Source organism: Actinia tenebrosa, unplaced genomic scaffold, assembly GCF_029948245.1.
Source record: "Actinia tenebrosa isolate PJP-AT-01 unplaced genomic scaffold, QUT_ActTen_1.0 PGA_scaffold10__47_contigs__length_13832649, whole genome shotgun sequence".
NCBI classification, from domain to species: Eukaryota; Metazoa; Cnidaria; class Anthozoa; order Actiniaria; family Actiniidae; genus Actinia; species Actinia tenebrosa.
Window position 1 is genome coordinate 9,215,297 of NW_028292570.1, and position 19,076 is coordinate 9,234,372.

At 38.1% G+C, this 19,076-nt stretch overlaps 2 protein-coding genes across 3 annotated transcripts in view; one reads left to right on the forward strand and one right to left on the reverse strand.

The window, feature by feature from the left end:
• LOC116303752 (uncharacterized) lies at nucleotides 1-5,952 on the forward strand. Its single transcript, XM_031713344.2, has 4 exons — nucleotides 1-1,239; nucleotides 2,847-3,351; nucleotides 3,791-4,073; nucleotides 4,367-5,952. The coding sequence occupies exons 1-4, from the start codon at nucleotides 110-112 to the stop codon at nucleotides 4,387-4,389; spliced, it is 1,941 nt and encodes a 646-aa protein (XP_031569204.1). The 5' UTR covers nucleotides 1-109; the 3' UTR covers nucleotides 4,390-5,952.
• LOC116303747 (unconventional myosin-Ic) overlaps nucleotides 4,540-19,076 on the reverse strand; it is a 23,703-nt gene continuing 9,166 nt past the window's right edge. For both annotated transcript variants that reach the window (XM_031713335.2, XM_031713334.2), the window contains 25 exons: nucleotides 18,652-18,757; nucleotides 18,282-18,362; nucleotides 17,427-17,518; nucleotides 16,896-16,941; nucleotides 16,705-16,753; nucleotides 16,323-16,369; nucleotides 16,157-16,237; nucleotides 15,782-15,887; nucleotides 15,068-15,185; nucleotides 14,699-14,739; nucleotides 14,170-14,242; nucleotides 13,368-13,444; nucleotides 12,362-12,515; nucleotides 11,771-11,825; nucleotides 11,584-11,688; nucleotides 11,155-11,238; nucleotides 10,716-10,809; nucleotides 10,257-10,327; nucleotides 10,084-10,158; nucleotides 8,628-8,694; nucleotides 8,122-8,192; nucleotides 7,787-7,884; nucleotides 6,804-6,857; nucleotides 6,638-6,683; nucleotides 4,540-6,052 (listed from right to left, as the gene is read on the reverse strand). In XM_031713335.2, the coding sequence (XP_031569195.1) occupies nucleotides 6,038-6,052; nucleotides 6,638-6,683; nucleotides 6,804-6,857; nucleotides 7,787-7,884; nucleotides 8,122-8,192; nucleotides 8,628-8,694; nucleotides 10,084-10,158; nucleotides 10,257-10,327; nucleotides 10,716-10,809; nucleotides 11,155-11,238; nucleotides 11,584-11,688; nucleotides 11,771-11,825; nucleotides 12,362-12,515; nucleotides 13,368-13,444; nucleotides 14,170-14,242; nucleotides 14,699-14,739; nucleotides 15,068-15,185; nucleotides 15,782-15,887; nucleotides 16,157-16,237; nucleotides 16,323-16,369; nucleotides 16,705-16,753; nucleotides 16,896-16,941; nucleotides 17,427-17,518; nucleotides 18,282-18,362; nucleotides 18,652-18,757 (1,906 nt within the window). In that variant the 3' untranslated portion in view covers nucleotides 4,540-6,037. The remainder of the gene's footprint in view (nucleotides 6,053-6,637; nucleotides 6,684-6,803; nucleotides 6,858-7,786; nucleotides 7,885-8,121; nucleotides 8,193-8,627; nucleotides 8,695-10,083; nucleotides 10,159-10,256; nucleotides 10,328-10,715; nucleotides 10,810-11,154; nucleotides 11,239-11,583; nucleotides 11,689-11,770; nucleotides 11,826-12,361; nucleotides 12,516-13,367; nucleotides 13,445-14,169; nucleotides 14,243-14,698; nucleotides 14,740-15,067; nucleotides 15,186-15,781; nucleotides 15,888-16,156; nucleotides 16,238-16,322; nucleotides 16,370-16,704; nucleotides 16,754-16,895; nucleotides 16,942-17,426; nucleotides 17,519-18,281; nucleotides 18,363-18,651; nucleotides 18,758-19,076) is intronic.

The window sequence follows — 19,076 nt, forward strand, 5'->3', positions numbered from 1 at the left end:
CCCCCTCAAAAATCCAATTGTCACAAGAGCGAAAACACCGGTCTATGGAATCAGTCTATATAGATACGGTTGTGATCGAAAATTTGTAAAAAAAAATCCTTCTTAACTCATGTTTCGGATCGTAGTTAACAGATGCCGCCGAAAAACTACAGTTTTATTCCTGCTTTTAGCAGGAATACTGATTCTGGTGCGGAATATTGCCCAACGAAAACGACGAGAAGAAGAAATTCCAACAATAGCTGTTTTAATCAGCCAACGTGGTCATCCGCATATACCTCATTATATCTCCTCAAAACATCTCTACAACTACACAGAAACTCTTCGAATCCAAACATTAAGAAAAACTGGAGTATTTGCATCTGTCAATTCTGGTAGAGCAGAACAAATCAATATCCATTTATGGTTCAACTTGTGTGGTTCAGATTTGAGAACACTTCTCTACTTTCCATGTTTTCCCAACGTCCCTTCAGCAAGAAAATTATATCCAAGTTTAGAGATTAAAAATTTAGGGGAAAGCTATGGGAAACGTGTATTTGGTTTTATCGTAGCTCCTGAAAGCACTGGGGTTTTATTTCGTTTGAAAGCAAGTGGAACAGCGGAATTCTGGCTCAGCTCAGACAAAAATCCTCAAAATTGTAGGAGAATACTACAGATTGCTTCACCGCAAGGCACAGACTTTCTAATTAGTGATGAGTTTATCGAATTAAAAAGGTCTAATTTTTACTATTTCGAAATTCTACACAAGCATGGTGGTAGCCGGGAAAAGGATTTTATTAGTTTAGAGTGGAAATTTGGCGAAAAAAATAATTTTCAGCAAATTTCAGCCAAGTATTTTCATGGATATCAAGATGACCTTCACATTGCAGGAGACGTCGTAAATCCTAAATCTTTCCCTTTAGCTGGTCTTAAAATCCATAGAAAAAATATCTCTGAGAGGGCAAAAGTTGCTAACGAGATATATCACAGAGAAGACATTTATCAACTTCCATTTTTCCCTCAACAGCTTATAAAGGATTTATTTCCCAAGTGTCCTTATAAGCCAAAGTATTTAATAAAACGCAAGTTGGAAAGATATGGTTCCAAATGGGAGAACATTTATTCTTCATTATACCCATCTGATAATTCTAATGTCACAGAATCAAATGGGTTTGTTACTTTTGGTAATGATGTTCTAGGAGAGAGTGAAGCTTTGAAGGTCGTTGATATGGTGAAAAAGCAGTTTGTAGACAAAGGATTGAGGTATGGTCTGATTTGCCATAATTAAGTGGTGTTGTCATTGTTATGGGGTGGTATGGGTCAGACAGACACAACATAAGAGTTAATGAACTTAGTCTTATACAATATTTTACCTGCCCTTAAGGTATCAGGGTACCCCTAGCGACCAGTGTGCATTAAACTCTTAATAGCGCAAAACCTTTTAATCAAAACCTCAACAAAGTATACATTTTCTGAAAGCTGAATAAATGTAGAAACTATTCCTTTTTTTGCTTTTTGTAAAATAAATTTATCCTTTTAAGTTAGAGCGAATTATTCAAATTTTCACCTAGGCATCTTCGCGGAGTTCGATGACAGCTGGTAATGATCGAAAACCAATGCTTATTACCTTTCCAAGATCACAAGACATCACTTGTCAAAATTGTGTCTCCGATTTTTGATTAGTTGCCCCGTTGCATTTTTATACGCTCCTAAAGTTATGACGCTGCTATATCAGCTGTATCCGAGCCAAAATCCAAGATAACTTTGGAAGTAAACAAAAAATCAAAAATCGGAGACACACTTTTGAAGAACGACTATCCAAGATGACTTCCTCAAAATTTCAGTTAAATCGGTTAAATTCCCTTTGACAACAAACTCAAAATATACGTGTAACTGAACGCAAAATCACTTCCGAGAAAAACGCAAGATTGTTTTTCAAGCCAAGAAGTGCATTTGTTGACATAAGGAGATTAGGGACACCAAAATGTGTTCTCGATGACAGATAAAGTATCCAGAAACCAAGATCGAATTACTTTATCACTGTTATTCAGGGCGGGAAGTTCAGATAAACTCCCAACTGAACTTTGCTTATTCAGTATCGCTCAGTAGTGTTTTTTAGGCATTCATCGCTAGTATTATTCAAGTTCAGACATTTTGTTCGCTCAGGGTATACTTTTTATTTTTAAATGTACGCCTAACTAAAGAGAAAAGCAAGCAAACAGCAGGGAATCAAAACAAAGGTCCAAAAGCGTCCAAGGTAAAACAACAGTGGCTGATAGAGATGTAACGACGGATCGTTGACAAGTGATGTCAACAATAAATCGAAAACTATTAAAGCTAAAAAGTCGTTTTTCATTTATTTCTCGCTATTAAATAACGCTATTGGAAAATAGCTTTTGGAAAATGATAGCTTATCGTGCATTTTCTCGCAAAATGTAAAAACCTAAAAATCAATCTTTCATAGCAATTTTGGGGTACCCTGATACCTTAAGGCTAAGTTACACAAGAGGATTTGCAAAAACAGTTTTTTTGGACAGCACTTGCTCAGTTGATGTAATGTATTCAGAAAATCTGAATGCATTACGTAGGCTGTCCCATGTAACATCCAAGACAAACAAATTGAAGTAAAATTTCAATTTCAACAACACTCTGTGAGTTTTCATTCCAAAGTCAAAACCTTGCAACTCAAAATAAAGAATTTTTTGCATCATTGCATGAAAAATCTTCTTGCCTTGTCTCATGTAGTATCCCCTTCATACAAACTGAGTATAAATAGACACCATAAATGCAATAGCATTTGCCAGCTTCAGTATCTTAAGTCTAAGTGATATTTCCAACCTTTACTAACCTTGAGTTCTGTATTCTTATAGGGATTATGAGCTTCAGAATATCATAAATATTGAGTCAAAACATTATCGGTATCTTGTGGAATTACAGTTCCGTAACATCAAGACTGAAAAAAGCTTCCAATTCTCAGAGTATCTTTACTTGCCAGAAAGAAGCAGCAGTTTATGCTATCCTGAAGGTTTCAGCTGGAACAAGACCAGCATGGTCAATTTTTTGGTTACATCTGGGCACAACCAGGCACGATGGGTCTATCATTTCATTAACAACATGGACAAAATTTATAAGGAGACCAAGGATGTCAATTTTAATATTATCATCAATGATTTCCTGAGTCCTCATGCAGATTTGAAGCAAGCTTTAGAGAGCAGCTCATTACCAAACTACATGCTTTTAACTACATCAGGGAGGTTCCATAAAACTCTTGGTCTTCAACAGGCTGCCAATGCTGTCACTGATCCTCTTGGAATCGTTGTTATCCTGGACTTGCATCTTGATGTCCCTGCTTACTTTGTTGATGATGTGCGCAAGGTATGAAAATGGTTCGATATTCTAGAGTATAAGATCATATTTATTGGAAGTTGGAAAGTGAACACTGTCCTGTTTAATAGCAAATATCAGTAACACTCCATTGCCTTCAAACAATCATCTGTCACCTTTACTGCACACCCTATTCCGTCTCATCTCTACTCCACACCCTATCCCATCTTCTCTCAATACCCTCCCTTTAATTCTCTCCCTCTCCCTCTAACACCGACCTAACCTCTAATCCACTCACATCTTCTCTCAATACCCCTTAACCCTACTGCACACTCCATTCCTTTGTTATTCAAATACACCTCACCCCTACTCCACACCCCATTCCTTACCCCAGAACCTTTCACCTCACTTTGCACTTCATCCGGTCACATCACTCCTAAATTCTTGTGTTCCTATTTTTAAGCAATTTATTTTATATCTTTGTCATCAGCATACTGTCTTGGGACTTCAAGCCTATTCCCCAGTACTGGCGCGTCTAGAGTGTGGCTCAAATGCAGTAGTGAAGATGGGTTCATACTGGGAGTTCCATGGATATGGAATGGTAGGAATATACAAAAAAGACTGGGACAAGTTTGGAGGCATGAATATTGAAGAATTCAAGTACAAATGGGGAGGAGAGGATATTGAAATGTATGACAGAATACTAATGGCAGGATATGAGGCAGATAGGAAAAAAATTGTAGGATTACATCATTATTTTCATTCAAAGAAAGGTATGTGGAACCGCTAGATTGGAACTACACTCTTTGATGACAATTATTTCTCAAAGTTAGTTTAAGAGCATTTGCCTGATCAGTTAACTGTCTTTGCAGCAATGATGAAAAGGTAAATTATACACCGTGAAAAGATGAAAAAACTTTTTGAAAAAATAAAAAATAAAAAAAAAAAGTAAGTTTTTTCATCTTTTCATGGTGTATAATTTACCTTTTCATCATTACTGTTTCATTAGAAACACCGACGCAGCTCACACTAGTTTTTAGCTAGTTATATCTTCTTGTCTTTGCAGCACTTCTAGTAACCTCCCAGTGAAATCTGGAGTTCCTCGAGGTGATATCTTGGGGCTGGTATTATTTGTATTTATGTTGAGTTGCAGAGCTATAACAAAATCACTGATTAGAGTGAACAAAAAGTCAATATGTTTATGGTATAGCTTAAAATTAATTATAAAATACATCTAGATCATTTATTTTTGAATTTTATTCAACGCTGAACAGTTATTTTAGTGAGAAAAGAAAGCAAAAAAATAGTTTTATATGGAAGTCTCAAACAAGGTTCAGGTAATGCTATCTGTATTATTTATTATAGTGTTTACAAATAAATAGATAAATAGAAGAGATTTATAGTGTAATAAAATAACCAGCTCCATTATGGTTATTTAATGATTGGTTAATCAAGGCAGAATGACAGAAAATTAGAGAATCCCCTTCCTACGAGAACCTACGAAAATAAGCCCCTTGTCACATGATTCTTTTGTTCTGAGACCAAAAAGACACCTTGGGCAAATTTAAGCGCAGGGCTTGTTTTCAGAGGTTTATAGTATTTGAGAATTATTTGCCGAAGGCAAACTGAATATCAAATTTAACGAGACACAAGTCTTCTAGCAGAGGTAAATATTTCCCGATATTCACTGAGCCTTGCTTTAGTATTTTTAACACAAGTGAATATAATAAATAATGGGAGAGAGTTTATTTCGTTTTTTCAAATTTTATTTATCTCTGCAACTAGTGGCAAGAATCGACAAATGAGCATGTGAGTGCGCACTTAATTCACCTGTAAGTGAATATAGCAGCATAAGATGTAAATAATTGTTACCAATGAGCGTGCCAGATTTATTATATCCACTTATGTAAAAATACTAATATGAATTTTTCTTCCTGCCATCCAACAAAGATACCTTTATAATTATATGAGAATAAAAGATCTTCTGTATCCATTTTTGATTTTTTTTCTACCAATTTGGTGCCCATATTAGTATAGGAAATCGCACGATCTCGAGTACAATTTGGAAATTAATAGACACGAGTAATGTTTTGAAAGTTCTTGTAATTGCACGAGCCTTTAGGCGAGTACAATTGAAGAACTTTCAAAACATTACGAGTGTCTATTAATTCCAAATTGTACGAGAAGATCGTGCGATTTTTTGTTTATAGTTCACTCAACAAAATTTCAGTAAAAAATGCGAAGCGACGCCGTTCATCTTTGTCTATTTGGCGGCCGATTTCCAGTCCATCGTGCAACTGAAATGCATAAAAAAGATGAGTTCTTACGGCTTTAAAAGCTTATTTATGCTTTTTAAGTACAAAATGATAGAAAGTAATTGTTTTGACATTGTTTTAGCCGTGTTGCCATAGCGACTTAATTCGGAACTCCTACAGGAGTACAATTAACGCTATAATTGTACTCCTCTCGACCAATCAGAGTCGAGTAATTTTGTTGTGTACTATAAGTAATTTAATCATAATTTTGTAATTTACAATTTTTTTCTAATTATTTTTATGATATTTTTAAGATTCATTTCTTTCATGTGTATATTATTTAAGAATGTACCCATAATTTAAGCAGCAAATAAACATGATATATTAACAAATACAATCTGCCGTCAGAACGATGTTCAGGGTCATTTATTTTCACCATCAGCGCGGTCTACTGGTCGTAGTTTGTTGATAGTACTTCAGGATTATGCTTGTGCAACCTATAGACAATAAAAATGACACCTTCATTTGTTCTGTTTAAAAGTCAAGCAGTCATACTTGTCATGCAAATTACTGAAAGTCTTTGAGGGACTGGTACCACAGGGTTTGCCATAATTGTCTTAATTGTCCTAATTCATCTTAGTAATGATAAAAGGGTAAATTTTACACTGAAAAGATGAAAAAACTTACTAACGTTTCGGACGCTAGTCCTTCATCGAAGTAAAAGAGGAGTTCTTTTTTTCATCTTTTTCACGGTGTAAAATTTACCCTTATATCATTTATACTAAGATGAATTAGAAACACTGATGCAGCTCACGCTAGTTTTTAGCTTGTAGTTATCTCTCCTAATTCATCTTAGTGCAATGTTTTCCCATTAGGGATCATGCTTCATTCCCTAGAGTATAATTTCTTTGTTTAATGGTTGTGCAGGAGACGACACATCAAAATGGATACAAGTCTAACAAAGCATCTTATTCTCGAAAAAATGATGTGGTTTGTAATGGGAGAACATTGTACCACAACAAAATAGGTCTGGGTCCTGTCCATTCGGATCTACCATTGAAGCACATTTGTACTTTACCTACCACTTCAAAGTAACCATTCTTTCCTTTCTTGGCAGAGGACTTACTTCTGTGGACAAAAGCAGAGGATTAGGAAAATCTTTATCATAAACAACATGTTTCCTGCCCTTTGCACTACTGAATAAAAAAGTGGAAATGTAGCCAGAATTCTTTGTAAGACATTTCTTACCCTTTGGTGAAGATTATCTTGCCTTTCTTGCCATTAAACATGTTGTGTGAAATTCTGTCAAACAAATGTAGATAAATAAGATATTTGAACCAAATAGAGATTTTATGTTTTCTTGCTTGACTATCAAAAAAGTAGTCCACTTGACCTCGAGGTTTAATTATTATTTAACATGACTATTATTATGCATCCTTACTCTTTACCAGTAGTCAGTAATTTTACTAAGTGTATTGTAAACAAATCAGTAGCGTGTGTCACATTATCACGAGGTGCAATTTAGTGTTCACTATTACCTAATAAGGTTTATCTATCGAGGAAAGGTATGCGTATGAGGTTGGTCATATAATCTCATACGCCCAGGGTTCAACCACATTTAAGCCCTTGCGAGCACACTTTCTACTTCGTAGCGTCGAAAACCATCAGGTAAGCGTTCCGTAATAATTTTTGACTCCTTTGACTTCATCCTAAGTGTAATTAAGATGGGGGAGGTGCCGAAGGTACTCATTTTGGGTCATTCCTTTGTACGACGCCTAAGCAGTGATCTAAAAGCTCGTTTTGACCCTCGAGTTGATCCGTTTTTCAGTTTACGGGGAACAGCACGTATTATTATGCATGGTATTGGGAGTCGAACAGTTACAAAGATTAGGATTTATGACCTGCACGTGGTCCGTCGGCACTCCCCTGTTATCTCCCACAACTAGACTGTTTGGGTAATAGATCTTTTTCAAGTTCCAAATTATCAGTGTATTCCTTGATTACAAACTCATTTACTCTGGCTTAGCCATATATGTGTCTAAATATTCACAAAAATCAATGGTTAAGTAAATATTTCACAACTTCAACAATACAAACCCTTTGAAATTCCAGGGACCTTCATTGGAACACATGACTATTTTGCACAAAGTCAAAGCTAACCCTGAACAACAAAGAACTTGAAACTGGAGTGTTTACATGACAACAATGGGAAGCCCACTGTTATTACTTACTCATTTGTTTCAATTTTGAGCAGTTCTCTTTTGTCAAGTGCCACAATAATTTGAACAATTGCCTCCACGACATGACTTGTGCTAAGAATGAGATCACCCTAAAAAACAATGAGGATTTGGGTATTGAAATACAGAATAAACTTCAAAAATCAATATATTCCTAAATTCCAATTCCATGTCTCCTTTCTCACTATAATGGAAAAACGTGGTTATGATTGTTTAACTTGTAAAGAAAACGTTGCACAATATTTTTTTAATAACATGAAAGTTCTTGCATAGCAGAACTATTGAAAGAGTAGTTTACATCAAGAAATAGAGATTTCACACAAAAATACCTTATCTTCTTTGTCGGTGCCAGCAATATGAAGAACGAAAACGTCATCTTTTAAACTACTCACAGAAATTGCTGCAGAAAACAATAATACACTTAAAAACAAGAACTTTGGGAAATAAGTTATAAAAGGGTGCAACCTACTCTGCAACTACACATGCAAGTTTAATGTAATAACTTCCTATTAAGTGTAGCAATCTTTCTTTCCCTTATACTAACTCGTTTTCCCATGTCATCAATTTATTCCACCACCTAATCCCAACAGCCTGTTTATCTGTTAAGCCTAATTTCCCACTAGTGACACAGGCAGATTAAATTTTAAAGCTAGTGCATGTTCTAATCACTATGAAAAGAAGCGATGCAACCGCCAACGCATTTTATCTTGCATTGGCTTGCGCTTGTGCGTATGCTTGTGTCAGCTTGTGCCACAATGGAGAAACAGGTTTTATTCCCACTTGTCCCCCTCCCCCTCCCCTTAAAAAGTCTAGTTGATCAAAACCCCTCACCAACCTTTCAAGGCAGAGTAAGACAGCTTGTGTTTCTGTTTGAAATTCTTGTCATCCAGCAGATAAATTGCCTGAAAGAACATCATTGAAATCATATAAAATACTACCATGTATGTGTTTGGAAATAACTCATAGAGATCTTTAGCATGAGGTTTACCCTTAACCCAGGTGCATGGTGAGATCTCGATTATAGGGAGGGCGACAATTTACTATTTTCCCGCCAAATCCACAGGAATCTAGCCTGCTGTGCAGACACTTTTAGTGTCGGCTCGTTTCCTTTCCCTCCCCACAAACGTCTGCTCAAACTAGCCACACATTCCTTTCCCTTAGATTTACCAATCCCGGAATCCTGCATGAATTATTTAAATTTTGGTGTCGACTGCAACCTTTTGGGGGGCACGTGGCCCCCGTGCCCCTCTTCCTATGCTAGTGCGCTAACTGCCAGGGATCAGGCCCTTAAAAACGCCCGCAAACACAGAGAAACACGCAGCATCAATAAAATTCAATATGGCGGCTCTTCAAGCAACAATTCGTTATGACGCCTTGCTAAATGATGGACGTAAACACGTAAACGCCTGTGGTCGAACTGCAGTTTGAGATTTGCGGTACCTAGCAAGAACGTCGTGCTAAAGGTCTCTATTATCGTCTACTCTCAAGACCAACGATTCTCCAAATGGTAGCCACTTTATAACTGAAGTAACTAAACTCACATGTAAGACATAAACAGAAAACAGTGCGCACGAATACAAAGAAACGTGGGAAAAGGTCCCGGGGGGGGGGGGGGGTACTACCACCCCAACTTGGGTAGGGGTGTGCCGCCAGGACCTCAAAACCCTGACCCTATCCCAGACCTAAGATTTTGATTTTACATACCCTTTCCCAGACTAAAACTAAGAATTGTACACCCTATCCCAGACTAAAAGACGAAAAATACGGTTTTACAATCGATTGCAATCAATATTTACTAACATTTTTATTGTTTTTGTGTCGGCAGAAAGCGCAGCCTATTCGCCAGACAAAAACGACCAAATCGTTAACCCTATCCCAGACTAAGATGATACCCTACCCCAGACAAAATGTCAAAAAATGATACCCTACCCCAGACCCAAAAGCCGAAAAACCATACCCTATAGGGCGGTACATACCCGTATAGCAAATATAGGGCAGTACCCCCCCCCCCCCCCCCGGGGAAAAGGTCTGCACAATCAATTTAAATCATCCTTACAGTCCTCCTAATCTCTTTACTCAAGCTACTCAATGGGTGTCTTTGACGCACGCATCGATAACAGTATCCAGTACAAAAACCAGCTATGACCTATACTAATGATGAGGGAAAATCTGCAACGAAAAAGTGATTCAAGCTTCGTTTTCTGGACAGATAAGGCATGTTGTCCATCCCTATTTACCTACTGCATTATCTGCATCGATAAATACGTTAAGAATTATCCAAGGCTACTGACCGTATCTGTGAGAATAAGAACACGTGATCTGGGCTTGTAGCCATTTCTGTCATATTTGCGAACTCCAACGCAGTACTGTAAAAAAAGCGTCAAAAAACGTTCAATATTATAATCGCAGGTGAACCTGTGAAAGTTCTGTTGTACAGGATCGAAGATAGTATCTGGTGTCTTACCTTAGCCATTTCAGTGGGTCCCGCGATTTGTTGATCAAACACTAAGGATTTTTGCATGTCCTGGGACACGTCTGCAAAACATAACGAATGGTAGAGAGAATGAATATATTCAACGTTGATTGCCTTTTATTTCCGTAAACTGCTTTGCTCGGGGTCGATCCACCCTACCCTTCCCTCTCATCCCCCAAACAAACACCACCACTTTGTGACTCTCGCTATTCATAGCCATTCCGTGGTCAGTGAGTAAAAGGCTGGGTCGATTTGGCATTACAGTGCATTGTGGAATTGTTTTAGGGGGAATATTTCCAAGATGGCGTCTAAGACTTTACAGTCCCAAAACGCACTGCCAATTTAACTCGACCTCTGAATGGCTTCCAACTATGTGCGACTGACATTTGTGTAGACTGACGTCATCCAAGGAAGAAAAGCTAAAATTTAAGTATGTGTAATATGGCTTACCAAGTCTGTTGGTGACAAATGGGATGGCAACACTCGCAGGGTAGTTTGCTTTCTTGTTTAGGAACAACTCACTGGCCAAAAGTTTCATGTCAAGCTAGAAATCACAGCAAAAGAAAAGTAATTCGAATCAATCCAAAAACGTTGTTAAAGAGCGTTCAAGCCCGACTCTAACTTAACCAGAGTTAAAGCCGGCCGGACTGCACGCAGGTTACTCACTTCAGGCTTCTTAAGATTCCTTGCTGCAGATGAAGATTCCTATTCACTGATTTATGTCGAACACACTTATAATAAATATCTCATCCCTAAATAAACCAGCCCGTCCTAGTTTTCCAAAGTTTTTTTATTTTTTATCTATTTCTTCATTCCAGCTATTTGAATATAAGGCCCAAAAGAGAGCGTGTGACATGGATTTTCATCCAGTTCTCAACCATTCAACTACCTGTGCCTTACGTTCTGGAGTCATCTTCTTCATGTAAGAACTCAGTTGATGGCGGGAGTGGTATTGGTGAAGAAGATCGGATGCCTGGAAGAGATTCAACAAGACTAAAGTAAGGCATTGCTATCACATGTGGAACTTTTCATGCATAAAATAATATATATTCGATTTTGGAGAACATTAAAAACAAAGCTGAAGACTTAAATCAAAGAGGATCCAAGAAAGTAAAAAGAATTGCTTTCATAGATGTCGTCTGTTATTGCCGAGCCTTTTCCAGGTGAAGGCAAAAAACCGTGGGAAAATGCTCAATATTTTTAATTTGTGACGTATTTCCGGGTCCAACCGCTCACAAAAACCGCTAAAATAATGAAGCTAAAATATTAGTCAACATTACCGCATCCTTGTTCGAAAAAACGTAAAAGTACTCTTTACCTCTTTAAGTGAAGGAGGAGGCGTTGGCCATGACTTATCAAGGATTGTCTTTGGAAGATTCCTCGACAGGTTGAGAAGAAACGCCATGCGAACGTACGCTAAGAACTGAAACAAAAGTAATGGTTGGTCTCACTATTTCTTGTGTAACTCAATTATTTCAAGTTTTCAACATTAGTTTGCCACTTACTCCGACGTTGTCTTCGTTTGCTTCTTCGTTTCTGGTGATGAAACCTCTGACGAACCTACGAGGAATTTTCGCTTTTAATTTTCATTTTAATTTTCGCACGAAGTACCTAACAGGTTTCACAATTCACGAGGACCCAGAAAAAACATCGTAGATTTTAGAAGCTGAGGGAAGGGAAACCCGGAGAGCCAAAGAAAAAACCCTCCGAAGCAAATATATTGGCAGGTCCGAGGAACCAATACCATATCGCCAATGCCACAACTGTTAGATTTGAACGCATCCATCGTATTTTTTTTAAATGCAGTAGCACGGAATTGTCTTTATTTACTCTTGAAAATATAATTAATATGTATACATTTTTTTCAGACTAGATTCTATTAACAATCAGACGTGAAAGTTATATATATATATACGTTATAAAGTTATACATATATATATACGTTTGAGTCTGAGGGCTAAGTTAACTGTAAGTTTTCTAGTTAACCTCCAGCCTTTTTATGTTGCTATCAAAAGCAGGTATAAGAAAAGATTTTAAAAAAGGTAAAGTGTATAAGTAAATGAAATGATCTTTTAAAAATGAAAAAAAATACATACTTCCTTATCAGATGAGCAGCATTTTTTCTTCGAGCTAACAGTCTTTGTGCTTTCAATCTCTTCCAGTGTGCAGCCAGGGTGGTGACTGCCAAACGAACTTGAAGGAATTTCTTCCTGGCGCTGTACCCCCTATACTTTTTCTGGATAATGACCGCTGAAGATGATTTAAAAAGATACCAATGTAAATACTCTGTAATTTTGGTTTTGTAATTAATGGTTTAAAGCATTTGTGAAAAATAAGCCGATAATCGATTTATTTTCCAGTAAAATGTTTGCTTCCTACAATAACTTTCCAGATTTCAGTACGTTGGTCGCACGTTTTTAACGCAAAAAGGGTGAACTTCAACGGCTAAACGAAGTCTCAATTTACTTCTAGTATGTTCTTTGATTATGCAAAATAAAACAAAAAATCTGACGATGGGATCTTTTGCCCGTGAATTTCCTTAACTTAATGATTAACACATGAAAATTAATAATTACAAAATTGAAAAGCATTTTTTTTTGCAGCTTTAGCGCTAATCAGGAAGATGACGTCCCCCCTCCCCCTCCCTCCTGCATTTTTGCAGTTCTTCCCCCCCCCCCCCCCCCTCTCAAAATAGACGGTAGAATTTTCCCTGCAGGATTCCAACACGACTTCTTCTTCAGCCGGACGTTTAAAACACATTTTTAAAAAGGTTCCACAAGATTTTCCATAATGTCTCTAAAAATGCAGCAGGATTTTCATGATATTTCTTCACTCTGCACCCGCAGAATGTCCCATGATCCTGGATGGAAGGAATCGAATCAGTGTGTGTGTGTGTATTTGGAGGGGGAGATAAAATGTGTATTGCACAACGAGTTAATAAAGGGTGACTCCTAGAAAAGATGTAATCAATGCTCAAATAGCACTGAATAGCGTTAAAATATGCTAATTCTATCGCTTTATAATGTTTGATTTATAGCTTTTAGTGTTTGTTCTCTAAAGAGTGGCACCTCAGAGAGATATATTCATAGATTACTAACTCACCAATCTTATCCTTCTTTGTATGATACATGTCTTCAATGTTGAACAGTGTTTTAGGATTTCTGATGAATATCTTGCTCCTGTAGAAATACCAGATAGCATGCAATACAGGTTCAGTAAAGAGACGATCTTGCCTGGTAATTTTGAAATGTGAAGCACGGGTGGCGTAGCGGTGATAGCGCCAATGCGACCCAGGTTCGAGTCCCACCGGGCTCGGTGTTGTTAGTAGAGTTGCTTGTTAATTCTCTCCCGTACTTCAAGGTATTTTTCCGGGTTTCCTGGCTTTCTTCCGTCCGCAAAAATCAACTTCTAAATTCCAATTGGAATCCAGTGGAAGAAGAGCAAATCTGTGGAATCCACTGTTGATTCTCATCATTATTATTTATTAAAAGAAATCGAGGAATGATGCGCTAGACCCAGTACAGGAGATGGAAACTGCTAGTAATTCCTGCCCTGAGAATAAGAAGTCTCACAGACCAAACGAATGAGTGGAGTGCGCATCCCACCAACTAAAAACACTGTGATCATTCAGGGATTCCATGTCTGGGCGTTTTTCTTTGTTTGTTTGTTTTTTTCGAGGGTAGCATTTAATAGCCAGTGCATGGCTAACAAACATGTGGCCTGTGCGGTTCCATGATCGAATTGGAATTTAGGAGTCGATTTTTGTGGAGAGAGGAACGCCGTGGGAGAACCCGGAGAAATAACCCTCGACGAGAGGCGAGCGATTTCACCACTACGCCACCCATGCTTCCTGTTATTGGGTTTATACTACTCGTAGATTACTGGTAGTAAAGGCGCTACTTACAATCCCAGCTTATATTCCTCTGGTTTGAAGCCAACATGAACACAGATCTCGTTAACTCCTTCCTTCGGATTACCTGGAACAACAAAAGATAAATGAGGTTTTTGTTGCGCGCACGCTTCCTAAGCCCCGTTTACACTAGTAATTTGGTCGCACAACTTCAGATCGCAGTCGAGTCGACGCAACTTCGAACATGATAAGAATATGATATGCCAAGAATTTTAAAAACATTTCCTATCAAAAAAAAAAAAAGCACAAAAAATTTTAAAATATTTTTTTTTCCGCGCGCGTTGGCCCCGTGCGCGAGCGATTCGTAACTTGTTGACTATATAAATTGTTGGTATGTCTTCTTATTTATCATGGCTCTTGACCAATCAGAAAGCGAGAAAATTTGCATTAATGGTACAAAATAAAGCAAGTGAATCCAGAGAGTCGAGAGTCAAGTAAGAATAAGAAATAGTTCCAAACATAGAGGTAGGCGCAATGTGCAAGGGGGAAGTGGGGGGTGGGGGGGGGGGGGGGGTCTCCATACCATGCCACGTCGGCCAAGTCGCAGGACACAAGCACTTGTACCTATTAATCAAAAATATTCACAATCAATAAAAACACCGATTATGTGGGGTTAATATGAGAACTTTCAAAACATCACGAGTATCTATCAATTACAAATTGTACGAGAAGATCGTGCGATGCTTTGTTTATAATACACTAAACAAAATTACTCTACAGAGTACAATATGGGATTTAATTTTACTCCTCTTGTCCAATCAGAAGCAAGTAATTTACAGAGTACAATATGGGATTTAATTTTACTCCTCTTTTCCAATCAGAAGCAAGTAATTTTGTTGAGTGTATCATAAATATGCTAATCTTGCAAGTGAAATGCAGACTGAATGATTACCGGTTAAGGAAGAAAGTATGGGGTCTTCTGTAGGCGAAACCAGCTCGTCTGACCCTCACATTCTCCATCAGACCAAGATATTTGACTTGATGCCGAACCAACTGCTCGTCAAAATTGCCTGAGAAAATAATCACAATAATGGAATGGTTCAAAATAAAATAAAATAAAATAAAAAAGAGAATGCAAAATTCTTATCTTTTATTTTTTGCAAAAGTAACCCTCCTTAATCGCAACTGTGTTTATCAATGAGTTTACAGGTGAACATTTAAAAGTGGCGAGATCATTAGATCTTTTCTAGGCACTAAATATAGAGTTAAAATGCTCATTAGAACAACTAGAAAAGGCAAAAATATGATCCATAACTTATCCTTATTCAAACACAAATCCTTGTATGAAGGAACCTCTTTGCATAGAACAGAATCATCTTAGGTTTTGGGCCTACTTATCTTGCGAAAGATGTCACACTTAAAAGATCTTTTTCTAAACAAAGACCAATGGCTTAGGGAGAGGGAAAGAGAGGCAATATCCTCTCCTAAAAGTCAAGATGTTTGAGAAAAATCGAATGTCAAAACCCGGTTGTACCGATGACTTTTACTGTTGGAGGTCCCATGGATTTGACGGGACCTTTCGCGCCAAAATGGACGCGCGCGCGCTCGCCCCCAATTATCTATGAGACTATCGATGGGCACTGACTGAGACACGACAACTACTCACCGGATCGTTTACTGTCGTTGGGTTTAATGCATCTTACGTAAGAAGGTTGTTTGCTCATGAGGATTGACATCAGGTGATTCAAGCTTGTCTTGAACTGAGTACCAGCCTGCCAGAACAACAACGACTAAATGATATCCACATTGCTAATCTCCATAGATGCATTAAAAATATCAGCCGTAGCAGCTTTATTAATTCAGCGTCACGATCCGCAAACAACATCAGTTATCAGCAGTAACAACACTATTGTCAACAAGATCAAAATGTACAGACGATGAACAACGCTTTTGTTCAATCGATATTGAATTATCCTATAAGAATAACTGATCAGTGAAATATTAGCAAGGTTTACTAGGGAACATGCACAGTATTACTTACAGTGTCAGGTCTCTTTAAAGACTGCATTTCCTCTTGAGGAAACATCTCCGACGTAATGATGTTTGTGCTTTGACACATGGCCTAGTGGTAGATAGCGTTAGATATCGTTATTACGGCAATGTATATAAATCGTCTTTAAGTATTCAAATAGCCTCTTTCTTATTACCTCCTTCAAGTCTCTGTACAAGAGATCGTTGTTTTTGTCAACAAAACCTAAAAAAGGCAAATGAAACTGGATAAGCATCTAGAATCCCAAACTCAGAACCACAATCCAAGGTTAACACCGATTTTCCCCTCTTTCTTTGAAATTTAAAAACGCAAATTATGTACGAACTCTTTTTCGATTCTTTCACCTGGTGCAATCATGGATCATAAAATGATCCATGGCGCAATCAATCGCGAGGAAAATTACACATTATAAGAACTAACCGACCTCATATACATCTATATGAAATCGCTTTACATGGGCAAACCTTTTTACTGCGACCACCTTGCCCGACGCAAGGAGTGGTCGTTTACGACAGGTTTACGGGTTTATGATGACATACCAGTGACATTGTAGACCACATTGCCAGCGTAGTGCTTCAGTTTAAATTCCTGTAAGAAATATGTTTAAGTTGTGAAGACAGACGAAATGACTTTGTTGGCGTCTAGCATTTGTTGCAAAACAAGACATAGGTATTTTCGACTGTCATTATTACCACAGCCAGCCCAACCAGAATGGTGGTTTTGAACTTACGTTTCGTGCGATGGATTTTCGTTCAGCGTAGTCACCAGTAGCATGACTAGAATAAACGAAAAGCATACGAGTCAATATTAGATCCATATTCTAGCTTACTTTCCATGACATCGCGCAGATAAGTGTAAAAAACACTTGCAATGTACTCTTTTGTTTTATTATTTTTTTCAGGTTTTATTGCTGCTGCTGTGGTACGTCGTACTGCTGATTGGTTTTTTTTATAGTTGTTGTCGTTACTGCTGCTGTTGTTGTTGAATGTCGTACTAGTGACAGCTCTTGTTGTTGGTGGTGGTAATGGTGGTGCTGGTGTGGTTGTTGTTATTGTTATTGTTGGTGTGGTGGTGGTGTTGTTGTTGATGGTGTTGGTGTTGCTGGTGGTTGGTGGTGTTGTTGGTGGTAATGGTGGTGGTGTTGTTGTTGTTGTTGTTGTTGTTGTTGTTATTGTTGCTGATGGTGCTGGTGCTGGTGTGGTTGTTGTTTTTGATGTCAGTGTTGCTGATTTTGATTCTGAGAATTTCTTAACGGCCTTACCACAAGAAATGTGGATGTCCACCAATAGCCGTTTCTAGTTTGGTTATGAACGTACTGTCAGACACTTGTCCTGGGCGAACACACTCCTCGTCCTAAGAAAAAAAGAAATCAGTATTCAAACTACCATCCAAAACCCTTATACTAATACTCACTTCATGGATTAAACTCATGCTCTCCGGTCTGCACCGATTTCAAGCGTTACACGACGCTCGAGATTTAAATTGTAAATAGGGAGAGTGGAATTACTCATGGAGAAGGTGTGGTGTTACATGTATAAAACCTCAGTTTCCAGCTTTTTTCTGTGCCAAGCTGGGACTTGCCGATGCATCAAGTATCTCTGATGAACCATTTTATTGGTAATAGACCACTTAGGCTTAGGCTGTAATATTTTGCTATTTCAGATCACGTGTCATTCCCTAGAGTGTCATTTCTCTATTTAACAGTTGTGCATGAGAAGACACAGGAATAGTGATACCACTCAAACAAAGAATCTTATTCTCAAGAGAAAGACACGTGGTCTGAAGTGGGAACATCTTACGCTTGGTCTAAAAAAAATTCTGGGGGGGGGGGGGGGGGGGGGGGTGTTACTATTTAAACCAATTCCGGCATGCAGTTCAAAATTCGTTTGCTGATGGGAAGAAAAGAGCGGGAAACTTTGAATTCCGACAAATGGTACACGCGTCTACCAGACGTACAGAAAAGAGCGCGAAAAGTAATTTACTTCAATTGAAAGGTCGAGTTTTTTGGAACTTTCCCATATGAATGACACATACTATTTGTTTTTCCAACCGGAATTTCCGGTTTTTCCGGGTACATGGCAAGCACCCCAGATAACCTATGTTAATGAAGACTTACCAACAATGAGATAATACCCTTGTGTTTCACTTCAATGAGGTCACAGATTATTTTGTTGTCAAAGTATTCCACTGGCTCCCACTGAAGGTACAAGAAAATTCTCACTTTAGTCATCGTTACCAGAACGTAAGGAACATGTAAAACCCCCATGAAGGACTGCTGGAACCGTACAACGAGATGTTGCTCGGTTCTAAAGCTACAGAGATTGGGGAAAAAGCTGAAGCAAGTGAGAGTGAACCGCTAACAAAACACTAAACAGTCTATATACTATACTATTTAAATTGGTGCGAAACCCGCTTTGGGATTTTGACAACTGGTTGCTTAATTAAGGTTGGTTGGTTATTAATAGGAGTTAATACCCGCTGTTTACCTCGATTCCTTCATTCTTGTACTCTTCTTGCTCCTCTCGTAGTGTCAGTTCAATAAACAGTTGCTGGAGTTTCTCATTGCAGTAGTTGATGCAAAACTGTTCGAAACTGAAGTTTAAAACACGTTACATCAGCAACCAGGGCCAAACATAACTGAACGGTTCTTATATAAGTGTATTTTTACAAACTTCATCAATGCGCTTTAAAAACTTCATAATTATTGTCACTGGAGGAGTTAACGAAATACATATTGAGAAGCATATTACAGCCATGAAGTAGGCTGTTTAATAATCAAGATACAATCTTCAAATCGCCAGCATTCGAATAGTTGAACAGTATCTTAGCTTTAACGTCCCCCCCCCCCCCCCCCGGGCTTTAACGTCCCGTGTACAGGTTGTTAGTCAGGGATTAACGTGGTTATGAGAGA